The sequence below is a fragment of the Cupressus sempervirens genome, chromosome 2, assembly GCF_028749045.1.
Source record: "Cupressus sempervirens isolate cs-2001-9-10 chromosome 2, ASM2874904v1, whole genome shotgun sequence".
NCBI classification, from domain to species: Eukaryota; Viridiplantae; Streptophyta; class Pinopsida; order Cupressales; family Cupressaceae; genus Cupressus; species Cupressus sempervirens.
In genome coordinates, this window is record NC_143119.1 from 780,446,353 (window position 1) to 780,462,150 (window position 15,798).

The 15,798-nt window shown below is 34.5% G+C and overlaps 1 protein-coding gene across 7 annotated transcripts in view; it reads left to right on the forward strand.

Annotated features, from left to right (window-relative positions):
• Nucleotides 1-14,302: 14,302 nt before the first annotated feature.
• The window catches only part of LOC149575791 (uncharacterized), a 315,107-nt gene continuing 313,611 nt past the window's right edge, over nucleotides 14,303-15,798 (forward strand). For 4 of the 7 annotated variants that reach the window (XR_016360237.1, XR_016360238.1, XM_089815589.1 and 1 more), the window contains exon 1: nucleotides 14,398-14,711. Coding sequence is in view for 4 of the 7 variants with exons in the window: in XM_089815589.1 (XP_089671715.1) it covers nucleotides 14,659-14,711 (53 nt within the window). In the remaining 3 variants the exon portion in view is untranslated. Of the gene's footprint in view, nucleotides 14,712-15,056; nucleotides 15,191-15,798 lie in introns of those variants that run through there. The other 3 variants (XM_089815588.1, XM_089815590.1, XM_089815591.1) reach the window with 3 other exon arrangements.

Consider the following 15,798-nt stretch of genomic DNA (forward strand, 5'->3'; position numbering starts at 1 on the left):
AATCCTTAGAAAAGGAAAGGCAAGAACCTAGAGGAGAAGAGGTTAGAGGAAGAAATCATGGAGAGAACCATGAAGAAGAAGAGGTTGGTAATGCAAGGCAAGAGCATGAGACAACAGATGATCCTAAAGAAAGGAGATTTATGAGAATCATTAAGGTAGTACAAGGTAATGGTGGGAAGAACCATATTGATTTACCAGTATACTAGTGTAAAATGGATAGTGAAGAAGTGCTAGGGTGGATAGAGGCCCTTGAGAACTACTTTGATCTTGAAGACATAGAGGCAGATAAGAAGGTAAAAGTAGCAAAAGCAAGACTGAGAGGAACAACACTCACTTGGTGGACTAGTGTTCAGAATGACAGAGAGGAAAGGTGGTGCAGGGCAGCTAACCTATGTGGCAGGGGGGAATAAGTATCTATGTTGCTGGACACCTTGCCACTCCGTGAAAGCGAGGATTCAAGTAGATTAGGAAGTTGGAATAAAGGTTTGGTCCATATTTTACAAGTTGGTTTATGTTTTTTAATAAAGGCACATGTAAGGCCCACAAGCATTTTGGTGTGGTTATAAACCAAGTGACTCCATGGGACCAAAAGGCCTTAGAATAGGGTATTTAGAGTCTAAACAGTATTAGCAAAAAGTGGTTGTTTGTTTGTTTTATGGTTGGGAACACCTATATGGTTGTTCCAAAGGTCATGTAGACCTTTATATATGTCATATGTGATCTCAATTGAAAGGGGGAGATCAAAGTTTATGGTGGTTTGGAGAAAAAATAATAAAAACTTCAATTTTTTTGAAATTTACTGGTAATCACTCAGTTGTTATGCTGGTGCGGATCCGTACGAAACTTTTATGATTGATAAGTGTATGAAATAGTTGCAAGGGTGAGTTAGGAAACTTTTGGTTTTGGTTTGACTCAAAAAGGAGTTGGGGATTAAAAGTTATTTGCATTTTAGTAGAAGGTGGTCTGAAAAGCCTTGTTTCCTAGACCCTTCCACAAATGCATCCCTAACTTGCATTCCCAGTGGTGGCACCCTCTAAAACTAAGGGATATGCAAGTTAGGAGACTAGGCAACATAATGCCAGAGGTTGGAGGCCTGGAGAGAAGGGCAACTATTTTTCCAAGTCGGCCCTAGGTCAAGCAAGCCCATGTGCTTGACTAGTTTTTGCAAGGTAATTGGTGACAGTCATGGTTGCAGGCACTTCTGATTAGTTTGAGTGCTGGAGTTGGATGCATTGACTATTTTGGAGATTTCCTTAAGTGTTTTGGGTCTTGGGAACCCACCTTGCCCATTCTTCCTTGAAGCCCTAGCCTAACTTGATCAATTAGGCCTAGGTACCAAGAAGCAGTTTGGAGGCTGTTGGAGGAAGATCAGCCCAAAAGCTTTTGGATTCTTAGTAGGTGCCAAGAAGGGTGTTTGGACCTATGGAGAAGTCCCTATGCTGTTAAGGGATACTGGGAGAAAAGTGCAAAGAAGATAATTGGAAGGCTACAAGGTTTGTAGGCCTAGAAGTGCAAAGGTGTGTTGAGAGTTTGGTGGAACCAAACAAATTGATGATTTTGGGTTGGAACAGTATGTCCATGATTGTCTCCATTTCTAGTGACAGTTGGTGAGGCTTTTGAAGTGGGATTGCCTTGTTTGGCTTAGAGGTTGAGTATACCCGTAGTGGGTAAGAGGACTTGGGAGAAGTCCTAGAATCCTAAGTTGGATTGTGACAGCCATTTGTTGGCTTGAGGAAGGTAGTTGCTGCAGACTCTGCATCAAAAGGGGATTGAATAAGATTTTAGATTGGGAGAGAATGAAGACCATGGTGAGAAATCAATTCTTGCCATATGATTTAGCAATCGAAATAAAGATAAGAAGGAACAATTTGAAACATAGAGATATGGATGTCATGTCCTATACTGAGCAATTCCATACCCTGAGTATTAGGGGAGGAATGGAAGATGAAGATGAGAAGGTGGCTAGATACATTAATGGCCTCAAGTACAATATTCAAGATGAAATAGGATTGAATATACCAAGGACACTTGGAGAATGTTTTCAGTTGGCAATCCGAGCAGAGGAGAAGTTGAAAAGAAAGAATGAGAGGCAAGCAAATCAAAGAGGAGGTGGAACAATGAGAGGAAGAGGTGTAAGAAGTTAGTTTGACACTTCAAACAATCAAGACAAAGATAAAGGAAAAGAGATTACATCTAAGACAAGAGGAAGTTTCAGGGGAGGAAGACTTGGAAGTGGAAGAGGTAATAGTGTTTTCACAGGTAAATGCTTCACATGTGGAGGAGTAGGCAATCAATCCTACAAGTGCCCTGAGAAAGGTGTGTATTTAAAGAAGGAGGAGAGGAGATTCACCTTGAACCAAGGAGAAGAGGAAGAAAAGAAGTACGATAATGTAGACCCTGAACTTGAAGGAGAATCTTTGATGGTGAGAAGAGGACCACAAATGCAGCAGCAAAAGGAGACCAGACCATCCATTTTCAAGACAAATTGCATGAGCCATGGCAAGATTTGTAAGATGATAATAGACTCTGGTTCCTTTGATGATTTAGTTTCTTATGAAATGGTAAATAAACTAGGATTAAAGAAGTATCCTATTGATAGACCATATAGGGCATCTTCGGTCAGTGATACACAAAATATTGTTGTAAGGGAGCAAGCAATAGTGGATTTCTCTATAGGAGAATATAAAGATCAAGTTATATGTGATGTCATTCTAATGACATGCTGCCATGTAATCCTTGGAAGGCCTTGGCAAGCCTCAAGGAACACTATTCATTTTGGCTCATCAAATGTTTATATAGTACACAAAGATGGTGTGAAGTTTAAGCTAAATCCTTTCATTGGTCATGATGAGGAAAGAGTTATTTGTTTTGGCAAGAAAGATTTTGTGGACTTGCAGGAGTAGAAGGAGAATAAACATGATATGACAGATCTGCCACTAAAGCCATCTCTTTTGGTTATGAAGGATGAGATTGTTCAAGACAAAACTCAGAATTCTGCTTACAAGCAGACAGTGACAGCAAAAGGAGTGATGATAGGAATAGTATGGTGTCCTTTGGTGATGAGAGTGAACAAAGAAGTGAACATATCCATGGAGGATAAGAGACAGGGTTAGCATGACCTCAGACAACAAGTCATTCAGCCTTTGTCAAGGATAAAGCATGATTGTTCACAATCAGCATGCAGTAAGGTTACCATGATTGGTAACAAGGATCCAATGCTTTTTGTTTCTAATGATTTGTATGCAGGTGTGCAGGGTAATACATTGCAGGTGCAAAGTTGCAAACATCCCTCTAGAAGGATGGGAGGAAAGAAGATAGTACCCCTTAACTCTTGAGACAAGAGTTGCTTTGAAGGTGGGGTTTTTGGTGCAGGGGCACCTATTAAATCATCTAAGAGAGCCTTGGTACTAGATGAAGATAGAGGATCAAAGACATCATTAATTGTTAATTGGGATATATTAAAACCAATAATGGAATTATGTAATAAACAATGTACTTTGAAAGACAAAAGTCATAAAAGTCCTAGTAAGGACCTAAGGGCAACATGATGTAAAATGGCCAAAAGAGCCATATGGGGTAGTCTTAGGATAGTTTCATACTTAGTTGCATTTAATAAATCCATATGACCAATTTTGAGTCAATGGAATAGTTTAGAAAGTTAGGGAATGCATAAAAACTATAGTTTGAAATTTGAATTTCAAATTCAAACGATCATATTAGTTTTGGAGGGAAAGTAGTAATTTGGTATTTGTTTGATTAAATAAACCTTTGTAACCAACTTGGTCGGTTGGACAGGTGCATATAAGCCTATTTAAGTTGTAATGAACATATGCAAGACATGAATCATTATTGGTACGAAAAAAATCACAGAAATTGTACGAAACAACAATCATACTTTCCTCTACATCAATAAGAAAAATAAAAAATAAATGATACTTATACATACAATGGGGCTCTCTGTGCGAATGGAAATCCCTGATGATCTAGGATGCCGAATCTGTACAGGCTCATCGCCAGTAGCCACACCCTATATACAATAAAGAATGTAATTAAATGAGATTACCACAAACATTTTACAAGAATGCATTGATATTTAATCAATTAGAAAACATCTAATTACCTTTCCTTTGTTAGTGCATGCTGGCTCACCCCTCGCACTTTGTCCCCCCGAGGCAGGTGGTATTTGCAAGATAAAAGAAAGATTAGCAACCATATATGCTACAATATCAAATATAAAAAAAAAATGCGAACACAACATAATGTACCATAGATGTCTCAAGGCCAAATGAAATGGCCGAGAGTGTAGCATCGTCTATCTATCTGAGCTCCTCCTTGGTCATCAACTAAACATGAATGAAGATCACATACATGTAAAAGTCAGTATCGTTTAAAAATTAAAATTACTCTATTATAAAAATTAACTTTAAATCGCATATGTCATAACAAAAAAATGTATACACGTACCGACACCGAAGGAGTCCATGCCTCTGCATTCCCCTCCTCTCTCGCATCAGGGTCTGTAGCCTCTACACGTGCATCTGGTGTATCCTCGTCTAATACAAAATGATACTCAGGAAGATCACCTATGGGACCCAAGAAAATATTATTGCATGTAATGCAAGTGTGAGGCACACAAACGTGTGATGAGCTAGCTGATGATGAACTGGCACCAACATCATAAACACGAGGAGGCAGGACTGACCTAGCCTGAGATATCATTAGGCTACTTAGCCTATGAATGGCTCTGATGGTTTGAGAGCTAGCCTCTTCCATAATATCTGGATGCTGCACTCGAGGAGGGGGGAGATATCAGGGGGGGGGACAAAAGTGCCAAGTTTCTTCTGCTGGGAAGAGGGTCTATCTTGAGGAGCTCCTAGTCCTAAGCCCATGTTGGGCTTCATGCTCCAATAGTTCACTTTAAGTTTCAACACAAATTCTGCATATAATTTTCTAAGGAAATAAAATGGTATGTCTAAATTGCCATGTGGAGGGATATCAAAGACCATCCACCAACGATCCCAAAAATTTGCACGTATGGCGTCATTTGTGCACCATTTAATCGATAGTTTGGTTATTTTTGGGTCAACTGGTATACTCGTTTTTGGGTTAGCAAAAAGGCTAGCCAAATCATCTTTGGTTATGTTGAGGGCCGCGACCTCATCATAATCCAAACCATCATCAACCATCTAGTGCATTTCATCACGCCAACAAAGAGTGGCATTTTGTTGGTTCGTAAGGGTTTCAATGTTATCCACTATGGTGTTTAACGTGGATAACATAGGAGCTAATGCAGGTAAATTATTATATGTTCTATGCAAACCTCTCAACTCGGTGAGATTTTCATTTATCAAATCCTCGATTCGAGGAGGGTTTTGAGGAGGTAGAGGATCATTTGGTGGATGGTTTTGTGGGGATCCTAGATCATTTGGTGGTGGGTTACGAGGAATATTATTCCCTGCCTCAGTGTCATCATTTTGATCAGTCATTCCTATTGAATTGCAAAACGTAATATATATTAAAAAAAAATCTAAATTTTAACCATTTTTGTCAAAAAAACCCTACATTCAATAAAACAAATAAAATCATCCTAAAATCTATTAAATTTAGGTTAAAAATGAGTTGGGGGAAAAAAAAACATACCCAAATATCTAATATCCGATCTCGTATCCGATATTCGATCCACAGTGGTAATACTAGCCCCAAATTCACGTAAAATGAGGGCCCGCAGGTTTGTGATTTTATTTATCCAATGTGTAGGTATCGGATATCCGATATAATATTGGATATCTGATATGTCCCAAACATATAACATATGATATATATTACATTATGTTACATTTTATATATATTTTTATTATATTTTATACATATTATATTAATTTACTATATATTATAATATAAAATATTATATTATATAATAATATTATTACAATATTATATTATTATAATTGATAATATATTATACTTTTTTATTATATATTATATTATAAGATATTACTTTTTATTATTATATTATATCTTATATATATATATATAATATTACATTACTATATATTATAATATATTAAATATTATATTATATTATTATAATATAATACATTATAATATTATTATTATATAATATAATATTATACGATTATAATATAATAATAATATTATTATTATATTATAGTATAATAATTATAATAATAATAATAATATTATTATAATATAATAGTATGATATATTATTTAATATTATTATTATTATTTAATATGATATATTATTTAATATAATAATAATATTATTATTATTATTTAATATGATATATTATTTAATAATAATATTTAATATGATATTATTATTATTTAATATAATATTATTATTATATCTTATTATTATTTAATAATAATATTATATTAAATAATAATAATATCAGTAGTAAATATTAATATTAAATAATATATCATATTAAATAATAATAATAATAATATTAAATAATAATAATAGTGGCATAATAATAGTCTCACATGTCGGTTATTCGATTTAAAATCAGATATTCGATATTATCAAATATCCGATTCCGATATTATATCGGATATCCGATAAGGCTCGGCCTTACCTTCCAAGTTTGGCTCCTGGATAGGTGAAAAAAAGTCAGAGCGGATTTTGAAGCATTTTTAGGCGTCTTCAAACTCTTTTTTTTTTCACATCGCCACTTTTTGGCACACCATGATCCTACACATACCCAAATCCCAAACTGTTTCTTCACATACATATCCTTCAAATCTTCAACTTGTACTCTCTTTCTCTTGTTCTTCTTCTGCTTCTTCACATCCATTCTAGGTGTGCTACAGGTCTACTTTCCATGCTGATCTCTAATCTTCTTAGAATCTACCAACTCAACTCGGCTACCAATACTCAGGTTCCTCCTACCGAGCTCTTCATTCTACAAAGCAATCAGAGAAAACTTCCTACTACCTTTCTCAATAGTAAATACATTCTTGACACAATCATGCACAACTCTGTAATCATACAGCCAAGTTCTACCAAGCAACACATGTCAATTGTTCATGTCCATTATATCACACAACACTTGATCCTTATACTACTCAATCTGGAAATCAATAAGGCATCGTTCCCTCACTTCCAAAGCATGTTCACCTTGCAACCAGCTAATCCTATAAGGATAATGACATCTTACTCTCTTCAAACCAAGTTTTTGAACAATCTCCTTAGCAACAACATTATCAATACTACCACTATCCACAATCACCTTGCAGACTTTACCACCAGACTTAAAACAAGTCTTGAAAAAACAAGTCATTTGACAAGAATCTAGTGTCTTTTCACCAACCAGTACTCACTGAGCCAACAAACTCTCTCCTTGCTTAGGCTGATTGTCCTAAACTGCAACCTCATTAACAAAAATAATTGTCCTACCAATCAAACATTCAAAAGATCTATGCCCTTCTTTCCCACATTTGAAACAATTACCTTTGAATCCACCTCTATCTGTCCTCCTTTTTTGATCAGCAGGTTTTGGTTCACCTTCAACACTTGGTTTAGCTTGTGCCAAGCTAGCCCACTGCTCCTTCCCTCTAGCATTACCTTGACTTTTCCTCTTCAACTTATTTTCTGCCTTCATAGCATATTGATAAGCATCCTCAAAATGAAGAAATATTAAACATACCAACCTCATCCTGAATATTGAATCTCAAAGCATTAATGTACTGAGCTACCTTTTCCTTTGATAATTCTCTGTGACTAGACCAAATAGTCAACTTGTAGAACTCCTTGGTATAATCTTTCACAGTCATATTTTTTTGTTTTAGATTCTGCAACCTTTTAAACAACTCAAGTTTATAATTAGTAGAAATGAACTTAGCCTTCAACTTAGTTACCATCAATCTCCATCTATAGATCTTCATTTCACCTTCCTCTTCTCTGTCTCTTTGCAATTCTTTCCACCAAAGAGCAACATATCCTTTCAACTTAGTTTGTTCCAACCTCACTCTAAGTGGATCATCAATATCTTCAAGCTCAAAGTAGTCTTCCAATTCACCAATCCAATTAGTTAGGTCTTCAAGAGTCAAAGTACTTGAGAAATTAGAAACCTCCATCTTATGCTTTAGCTTCAACTGAGATCCAAGTCTAGCAAAGTGATCAAGCCTAGTTCCAATAGGTCTCTCCACACAATCAATTTTGTCCTCACCACTAGATCTAACAACTTCAAAATCTTCAACAACTTCCTCATAACTACCTTCAGTACCCAGATGCTTAGGTACACCACCTAAAGCACTTACAATTTTAGCAATCATGTCACTCTTCATCAATGCAATCTCAGACCTGAACTCTGCTCTTATCTTCTCTGAGATCCTTTCTTCCACAACATCACTAAGATCATCAATTTCCCTAGGGTCCAATCTTCTTGCAGGCATCTTAAATTTTTTTAGCAAACCCTAATCAAAAGATCTACCAATCTAGAAGATCAATCAGCCACAAGATCAACCTTCTCTACAAATCTTGGTGTAAATTGCCTGAACTTTAGTGATTTGTCAACACACTTAGGAACAATCTTTGCTCTGATACCATCTGATGCAATACAAGGTAGGAGAATCCCCAAAGGAGATTTCCTAGCCCACAGCAAACAACCACATAGCGAAAACAATAATTCAAAGTAACAACAAGACAAGATCTGATACCAAATCACAACTCTTTATTCATAAAAAACTGATTACATGCAATATGCTTAGTTGTAAGGCCTTCCAGGTTAGTGCCAAATACAAACAACAATTACAATACCATTTATGCAAGATCCCACAAGATCCAATTACCACACACCAATTCTAGCTAGTCCAGATCCACAACTAGATAAGAAAACCAAGAAGAATCCACACTTGCACCCTCAAGTCCACCAAGTAATCCTCTGGTTCTTAAGCCGCAACCCTAGCTCTTCAAAATTTGCATCTACTCCTCATCACCTTCTCCAAGCTGGATGAATCATAATCACTACCTAAAGACTCCACAAAACCCCTTACTTATACCCAACTAAGCGACAAGTCGAGCCAACTCATTACAAACTAAATTAAATCTGTAACATTAAATATATGTCAAGCCTTAAGTCGACTACAACGCTAAATTAAATACCCATACATAAATTAAATGCCAAAAGTTGGCTCACAGACAACTCGACACCAACAACAACCAAGACCAAGCCAAGCGTCAACAAAATCAAGCCAAGCACTAGTAAATTCACAAGCACTGTCGAACTCCCAGTGCATGTCGAGCACCACAGACATTGCCAAGCTCCAAGACCTTGTCGAGTTCCAAAGACCATGCCGAGCTACATAGTGTATGTCAAACTTCATAGTATATGTTGAGCTCTGAGAGTATGCCAAGCTCCTAGGCATAAACTATGCCCAACAATGACTGAACACCACTCCTTCTAAACCAAATATCCTCAACATGCAGGATTGTAAGAAAGCCTAGGATGCTCCTGCATCACCAAGGGATCCCCACCTCTAATTTTGCATGAGCAACGATGCCAATATCATCACCTATGTATTTTGTTTTAAATCTTCCTTGGGAGTAGCAAAATCTTGACCCTTTCTTCTCTGAGGTCAAGTAGAGAGGCTAGAAAATGGGATGTAATGTTTGTGTTGACACAATACCTATTCTCATTCTCCAAAAACTTGCACCCTAGAACCATTTTCAAAGCACGAATAATGAAATCCACAATGAGCACAACCTTATTGCAAATTGACAAGAGGTTTCCATTAGAAACATTGCCTAAAAAGGCCTCTTGTTCCTCTTCCAATTTGCATGTTACGTGAATTGGAGTGTTCATCTTGATTCATAATTTATGAAATAATTAACTATACAATAATGAATATAGACTAGTAACTATAAAAAAATAACAACCAATCTACCACACAACTAAACCATACTAGAAATTAACGAGCACTATGAGTACAACTACCAGACTAGTGACTACCAAAAAGTAGATGAGAAATGATGAAATAAGAAGCTCAATTGCTTATAAATAAGTTGAGTGGCTGAGTGATGGTCCCTAAACATTTGTCCATCCAAATTCTAGTTCAATTATTTTAAATGATTAGATCTTTGCAAATCTTCCACATAAATGCAAGTTTGTGCTAAAAAAAGTTTTAATGCGTGTGGAGCTGATGGAAGGGAATGCCATTGATAGTGACAAGACATATATTCAATGTCCACTACAAGTGGTACAGGGTAGAAGGAGATGTGTCACCATTCTAGAGACTTGAACAAGGTTGAGGCTTCATTCAAGATGTTTGACCTAAAATAAACCTTCAACCCTTGATATATTATCATCAGACAGTAGTCTATAGATGGATGTTACCAGTTACACATGTATGTTAGAGATATGACATGTTATTTGAAACATTTCCCAAAAACCATCACTTTGTACATCAATTCTTGCTTGCATGTGTACTGTGTACTACTAACTAGTACATACTTAATAGAAAATGAAATTACGACTCACACAAATTTGGAAAGCAATAATTAAATACATCATTTGATTATTGTAAAATAACTAGAGCCCAAAAGAAAACACCATGTCATTGAAATATCAAAAATATCAAATATCAACAAAAAAGGGTTTACTTTGCATTATATTCTTTGTATCTTCTTTACATTTTATCTTCACACACACACACACACACTCACACACACACACACACACACACACACACACACCAAAAAATGGTTGTAGTTTCCCTTAAAAAGGGAAGCAACAAGCTTCAAATCGTTACATTTCAAATTCATACACTTTTCAATAATATGTTTTATAAAATAAACCCTAACTAAATCAATGATTCTTCGTGTAATGCTTCTTTTATCCTTCAAAATATCTAAAAAGCATTGAAGTTCTAGTTTTGCTATTCCACAACATTTGCAATTTGTTATACAAAAATTAGTAGGGTCAAGACCCATTTCAACAAACATTGCTTGGAGGTTTTCCTTTTTCTGCTCATTTTCTAACTCTTTGATGGCATCCTTGAGATTAGTAGAGAGAACTTGTGAAGTTGCAATAAGCCCAATACTAATATCACTTTGTTCCTCATCCTCCTCCATAGTCAAATTTGGGTTGACAACGGGGCTTGGATTTTCATTCGATGATCCCTTTTCCACAAGTAGTCCCATTTTTGGCAATTGATTACATTTCTAATAATGGCAACCACTAACCAGGATGTCTGCAATTTAAAGAATATTTTTTTGACCATATTTCACTTTGCCATAAACACAATAGGACATTTCACATACGTGCCATCCTATAGAGATCTCACTTTCTTATCATACTTTATTTAATACTGAGTGTAATCTTTTGAAAATTTGACAACTGATTTGAAAAACATACAATTAATTTCTAGTCATTGATTCATTGAGTAATCACATCATTTTCTAGCACATTCACCAACACACTATATATGTTTTTTCACTAGATGAGAAAGTTCGCCTAACTCAATATATATATTTTCCAATAAATGGAAAAAAATGGCTAATACAATATGTATATATATAATAATAATAATAAATAGAAAAAATTGCCTTATACAATATATATATTTTTCAAATAAATGGGAAAAATTGCCTTATATAGTATATATATTTTCTATCACAAGGGGCAACATCACCTCAAATTTATGAAAATTTTTAATGGTTGGAGAAAAATCGCCTCTAAAATAAAACTTTTCCTAACATTGAAAAAATTATCTTGAATAGAAATTAATTTCCTCTGAAACTAATGTTGGATTCACCATGAATTTATATATTTTTCGGGGAGGGGGTTTCTTAAAGTTATCCTTGACAATGACATTATACCATCTAGAGAGCACCATGTTGAGTTGAAGGAGATTATAATGAATATGCAATAAGTTATTGAGGATTTGACTAAACTTACAAGCACCTCTAAAATTAGGTGTTGAGAAGGGGCAAGATATTATTTTCAAAGTTGAAGAGATTCTATGAAAGTTGTTAGATGAAAGTCAAGAGCTCCTGAAGAAGCATTACTTATTGAGTATTCCTTGTTGATCAAGACAAAATTCAAATATGATGACTTCACTATGTCTTCTCTTGACAAGTTGATGAACCTTCAAATGATACTAGATGATGAAAGGGTTATGTTGGGAAGGCACAAAAAATCTTTCATACGCTTGAATGACACTATCATTGTGTGTCACAATGATTTCTAATTACACGTCAGGAATAAACATTTTTGAGATGTGAGATTCTCTACATAAGTTTAACTTCATGGCTAAAAATGACAGTGAAGAAGAAGTGTTAGATGACATGTAAAATATTGTTATGTCTTCTAGAATATGTTTTGACACATTAGAAGCAAATTGAAAAATGTAATTGCATGTGATCACATTACATGTCAAAATAGTTTAGCACTGCAATGTGGAATAAGTCCAAAGCTATATTTTTCTTTCCACCTTTCACTCATAAGCCATCTTGTATGTATATGAGGAAGCTTATGGTAAATATTATCTTTTATGCAAGCAATAAATTCTATTGAAATAATGCAACAATATAAAACAATGATTTTACGTTAGAAATTAGATTTTTTTATAATAAACAATTGTGTGTTCAATATGAATTGTAGCTTTCTCTTATATGATCACAATGTTTTTTATTCATTGTGATGAACCTTGAGTTAATTTTAGGTATTATAGTATTGCTATTGTTATGTAGAAGAATGGATCTTGAACTATGTAGATGCCATTAATAAGAATAAATTTTTCTCGAGTAGTTGATTTAGTTATAGGGATGAGTTCAATGAGAAATACATTTAACATCACATGATAAACTCAATGTGTTTCTTTGATGCATCACTTGATTTTGCACTTTACATACAAATAATAACAAAAAAACCTAAAAAATAGACCAAACATGTAATAAAATAAACTAAGGTTTATTAAAACTATAGAATCAAATTATTGGTAAAAAGTGAATGCTTATGTGTACCTATAGATACAATGCTACCCATTGATGTGGTGACTACATGACATGGAAAAGAGGGTGATTTGGCTAACGACTAGAGGTCTTTGAATTGTTGATATGGATCACAACTCATGATTGGAGGTCTTTGACTTTGACTATGGTGTTGGAAGGAAGTCTTTTCATGTAATCACTCTCAAATGCCAAGAATAACTTTCATTTGGGAGAAAGGGGTCTTTGAATGAAATCATTATTTTATTAATAAAAAATAGTCAACATATACCCTTGTTTGAAAGTTATGTAGGAGGACCATTCATTCAAAGGGATAGTTTAAATGAAGAGGGATCTTTTGAACAAAGTATGAACATTGACTTTGTTTAAGGGTGGCTATACATACTATTTTGACTACCTTTACTTTTTTTTCATCCAAAAAGTGTAATCCACTATCGTAGGTTCACTACATACTATACATTAATGTAATTGTGCCATTATTTATTGTAACTTTGCTCGCTAGATTTCTCTCTACTTTTATTCTTCAATTCTCATTACATTTGAATCTATCTTTTTCACATTTTTCTAGTCATTTATGATTAAACTAATTGATTAATCAATTCATGATTCATTCAAATCAAGAGTCTCTACAAGTGCTTAAAATATCAAGGATCATAGTTAACCAACTCCTACTATTATCATGAAGGAAAGAAAAATAACAATGTCAATGTTAGACATCCAACCAATATACTTTATATTGCTTAGTTTCTATATACTTTTGTTCTCTTGATTTTTTTGGGCATGCTAAAAAAATCAAACAAATTGGAAAAAAAAGATCTTCTCAACTTTTGTTATTTGAATGGAGGGACAATGTAACTAATACTCAATGAATGGAAATTTGTTTGATAAAATATTTATTTTCTATCATATAAACAAATACAATTATCTATAATGCCACTTGTATATCATCTACTTAAGTGTTTTCAATATATTTATAGGTTTGTTAGTCACATTCAAGTTAAACTATTTGTGTACTTGTAAATATAAGAGAGCATGAAATGCACAATTTTCAAAAACTATATATGCTATTTGACAAGGTAAATATAAACCAACAATTAAATCTTAAACAAATAACAAACTATATAAAAATCATTGTATACAAACTATTGTCATTAAAGATATACATTGCTTTTGGGATACAAACTAAAAAATCAAATTTGCCACAATACGCATATTCTCTCATGAGAGCTCTCTCAGTCATTCAACTTTACCAATAAACCAAAAACCTTTTGACTAAATTAATTTTTAATAATTAATTACTTAATAATTCAAGACACATAGTTGCTCCATATGCGACATTCAATTGGAAGAACTTGGATGCTCCCCATGTCCAATCGTACATTTATTTCTTCATTATTCAATTCTAGTTCTAGTTTTGTGATGAACACAACCTTAAAATGACCTTTCATTTCATTCCAAACTAATCTGTTTATTTTCTCGTCCTTTCGACGTCAAATCTGTTGATCTTTTGATTTGGATTCTGTGGGTGACGCTGCCAAAGTGCATAATTCATCATCCCTAACCCACTCAATGAGGATGCCACATATGCAGACACCCCATCATGGTTAGTCTACCTGATTGAATGTATTAGGCTAAACAAGGGTGAAAAATAACAGCTGTTTCTTCATCAATATCGATCAGAATATGAATTTGGATTTGACTGAGGCGCCCTCTCAACAGGAAGAGACCTATCATTGGTACGACTTTGGAATTTTTCTGAGCATTATTCTTTAATTTTATTCCTCTTTCTTACAAATTACATCGCAGGAGCTGAATTGAGTGTTAGAAAATAAATTTTACCAATTTATACTCACTTATATCAGAATTGATCCATTGGTGTTTCACAGAGGCCTGTAGTATTAGGTCACTACATCCATCTCAGTTTTTAATTGCATGTTGTAAAAATGGATTAATAAAATGAGCTTTCGGATGCTTAATTCTGCGTGTTTGTGAAAATTTAATGAAATAAATTAACAGAACTCCGATACCCAATTCGACATGTTTTCTGGGACCTCCTTTCTTTCTAAGGATGCCAATCTTGAAGGCAACTGACTGTCAAATCTTTGTGGTGCTAATTGGCCGATGATTCTGAGAGGATCATTGGTTCAGTCTTTACTTTTTGATTTGTTCTCCATCGTCAGGGTGAATCGGGATGCTACAAACAAGGGTTCCTCGAGTAGGTAACCATGTTAAAAAGTAGATTGATATCGATAACAATTTTAATTAACACTGAATGGCAATAGTAAATAATTGTCCACGAAGCATTACATAATAATGAGCCATTTGACTAATTCTTAATCCAAATGAACAATAAGTTGCCCTGAACCACTCGATTCAAACTCTCTATCTCTTTGGGAATTTTCAGAGGTTTGGCAATTGTAATGGCCTCTCTCGGTTTTTTTTTTTAATGTAATGCACCTTTCTCACCAAAATGATTGCTTCTACCAAGTATATGCAATGAGATTTAACATGTTCATGCTTGGCTACAGTTGAGCTCTTAATGCAGTCATAATAGATACCTGTACTTTTAAAAAAACCTTTATTGAAGAATCTTCCTGTTTCTCCAATATTGGATTTGCCTCATTTACATTCAATCCAATAAACCCCACAATCTTGCTTCAGATCAAGAGATCCTTTGGTGGACTTTATCATGCTTTCAAATTCACTTTATATACTATAGATTGTGAAAGCTTGAAATATCTAATATATATAAGGTGACAATGATTGTCTTAGTTGCCGATTCGTGACACGAATCCGATTCGGGCACGTGAATCGGATCCGTGG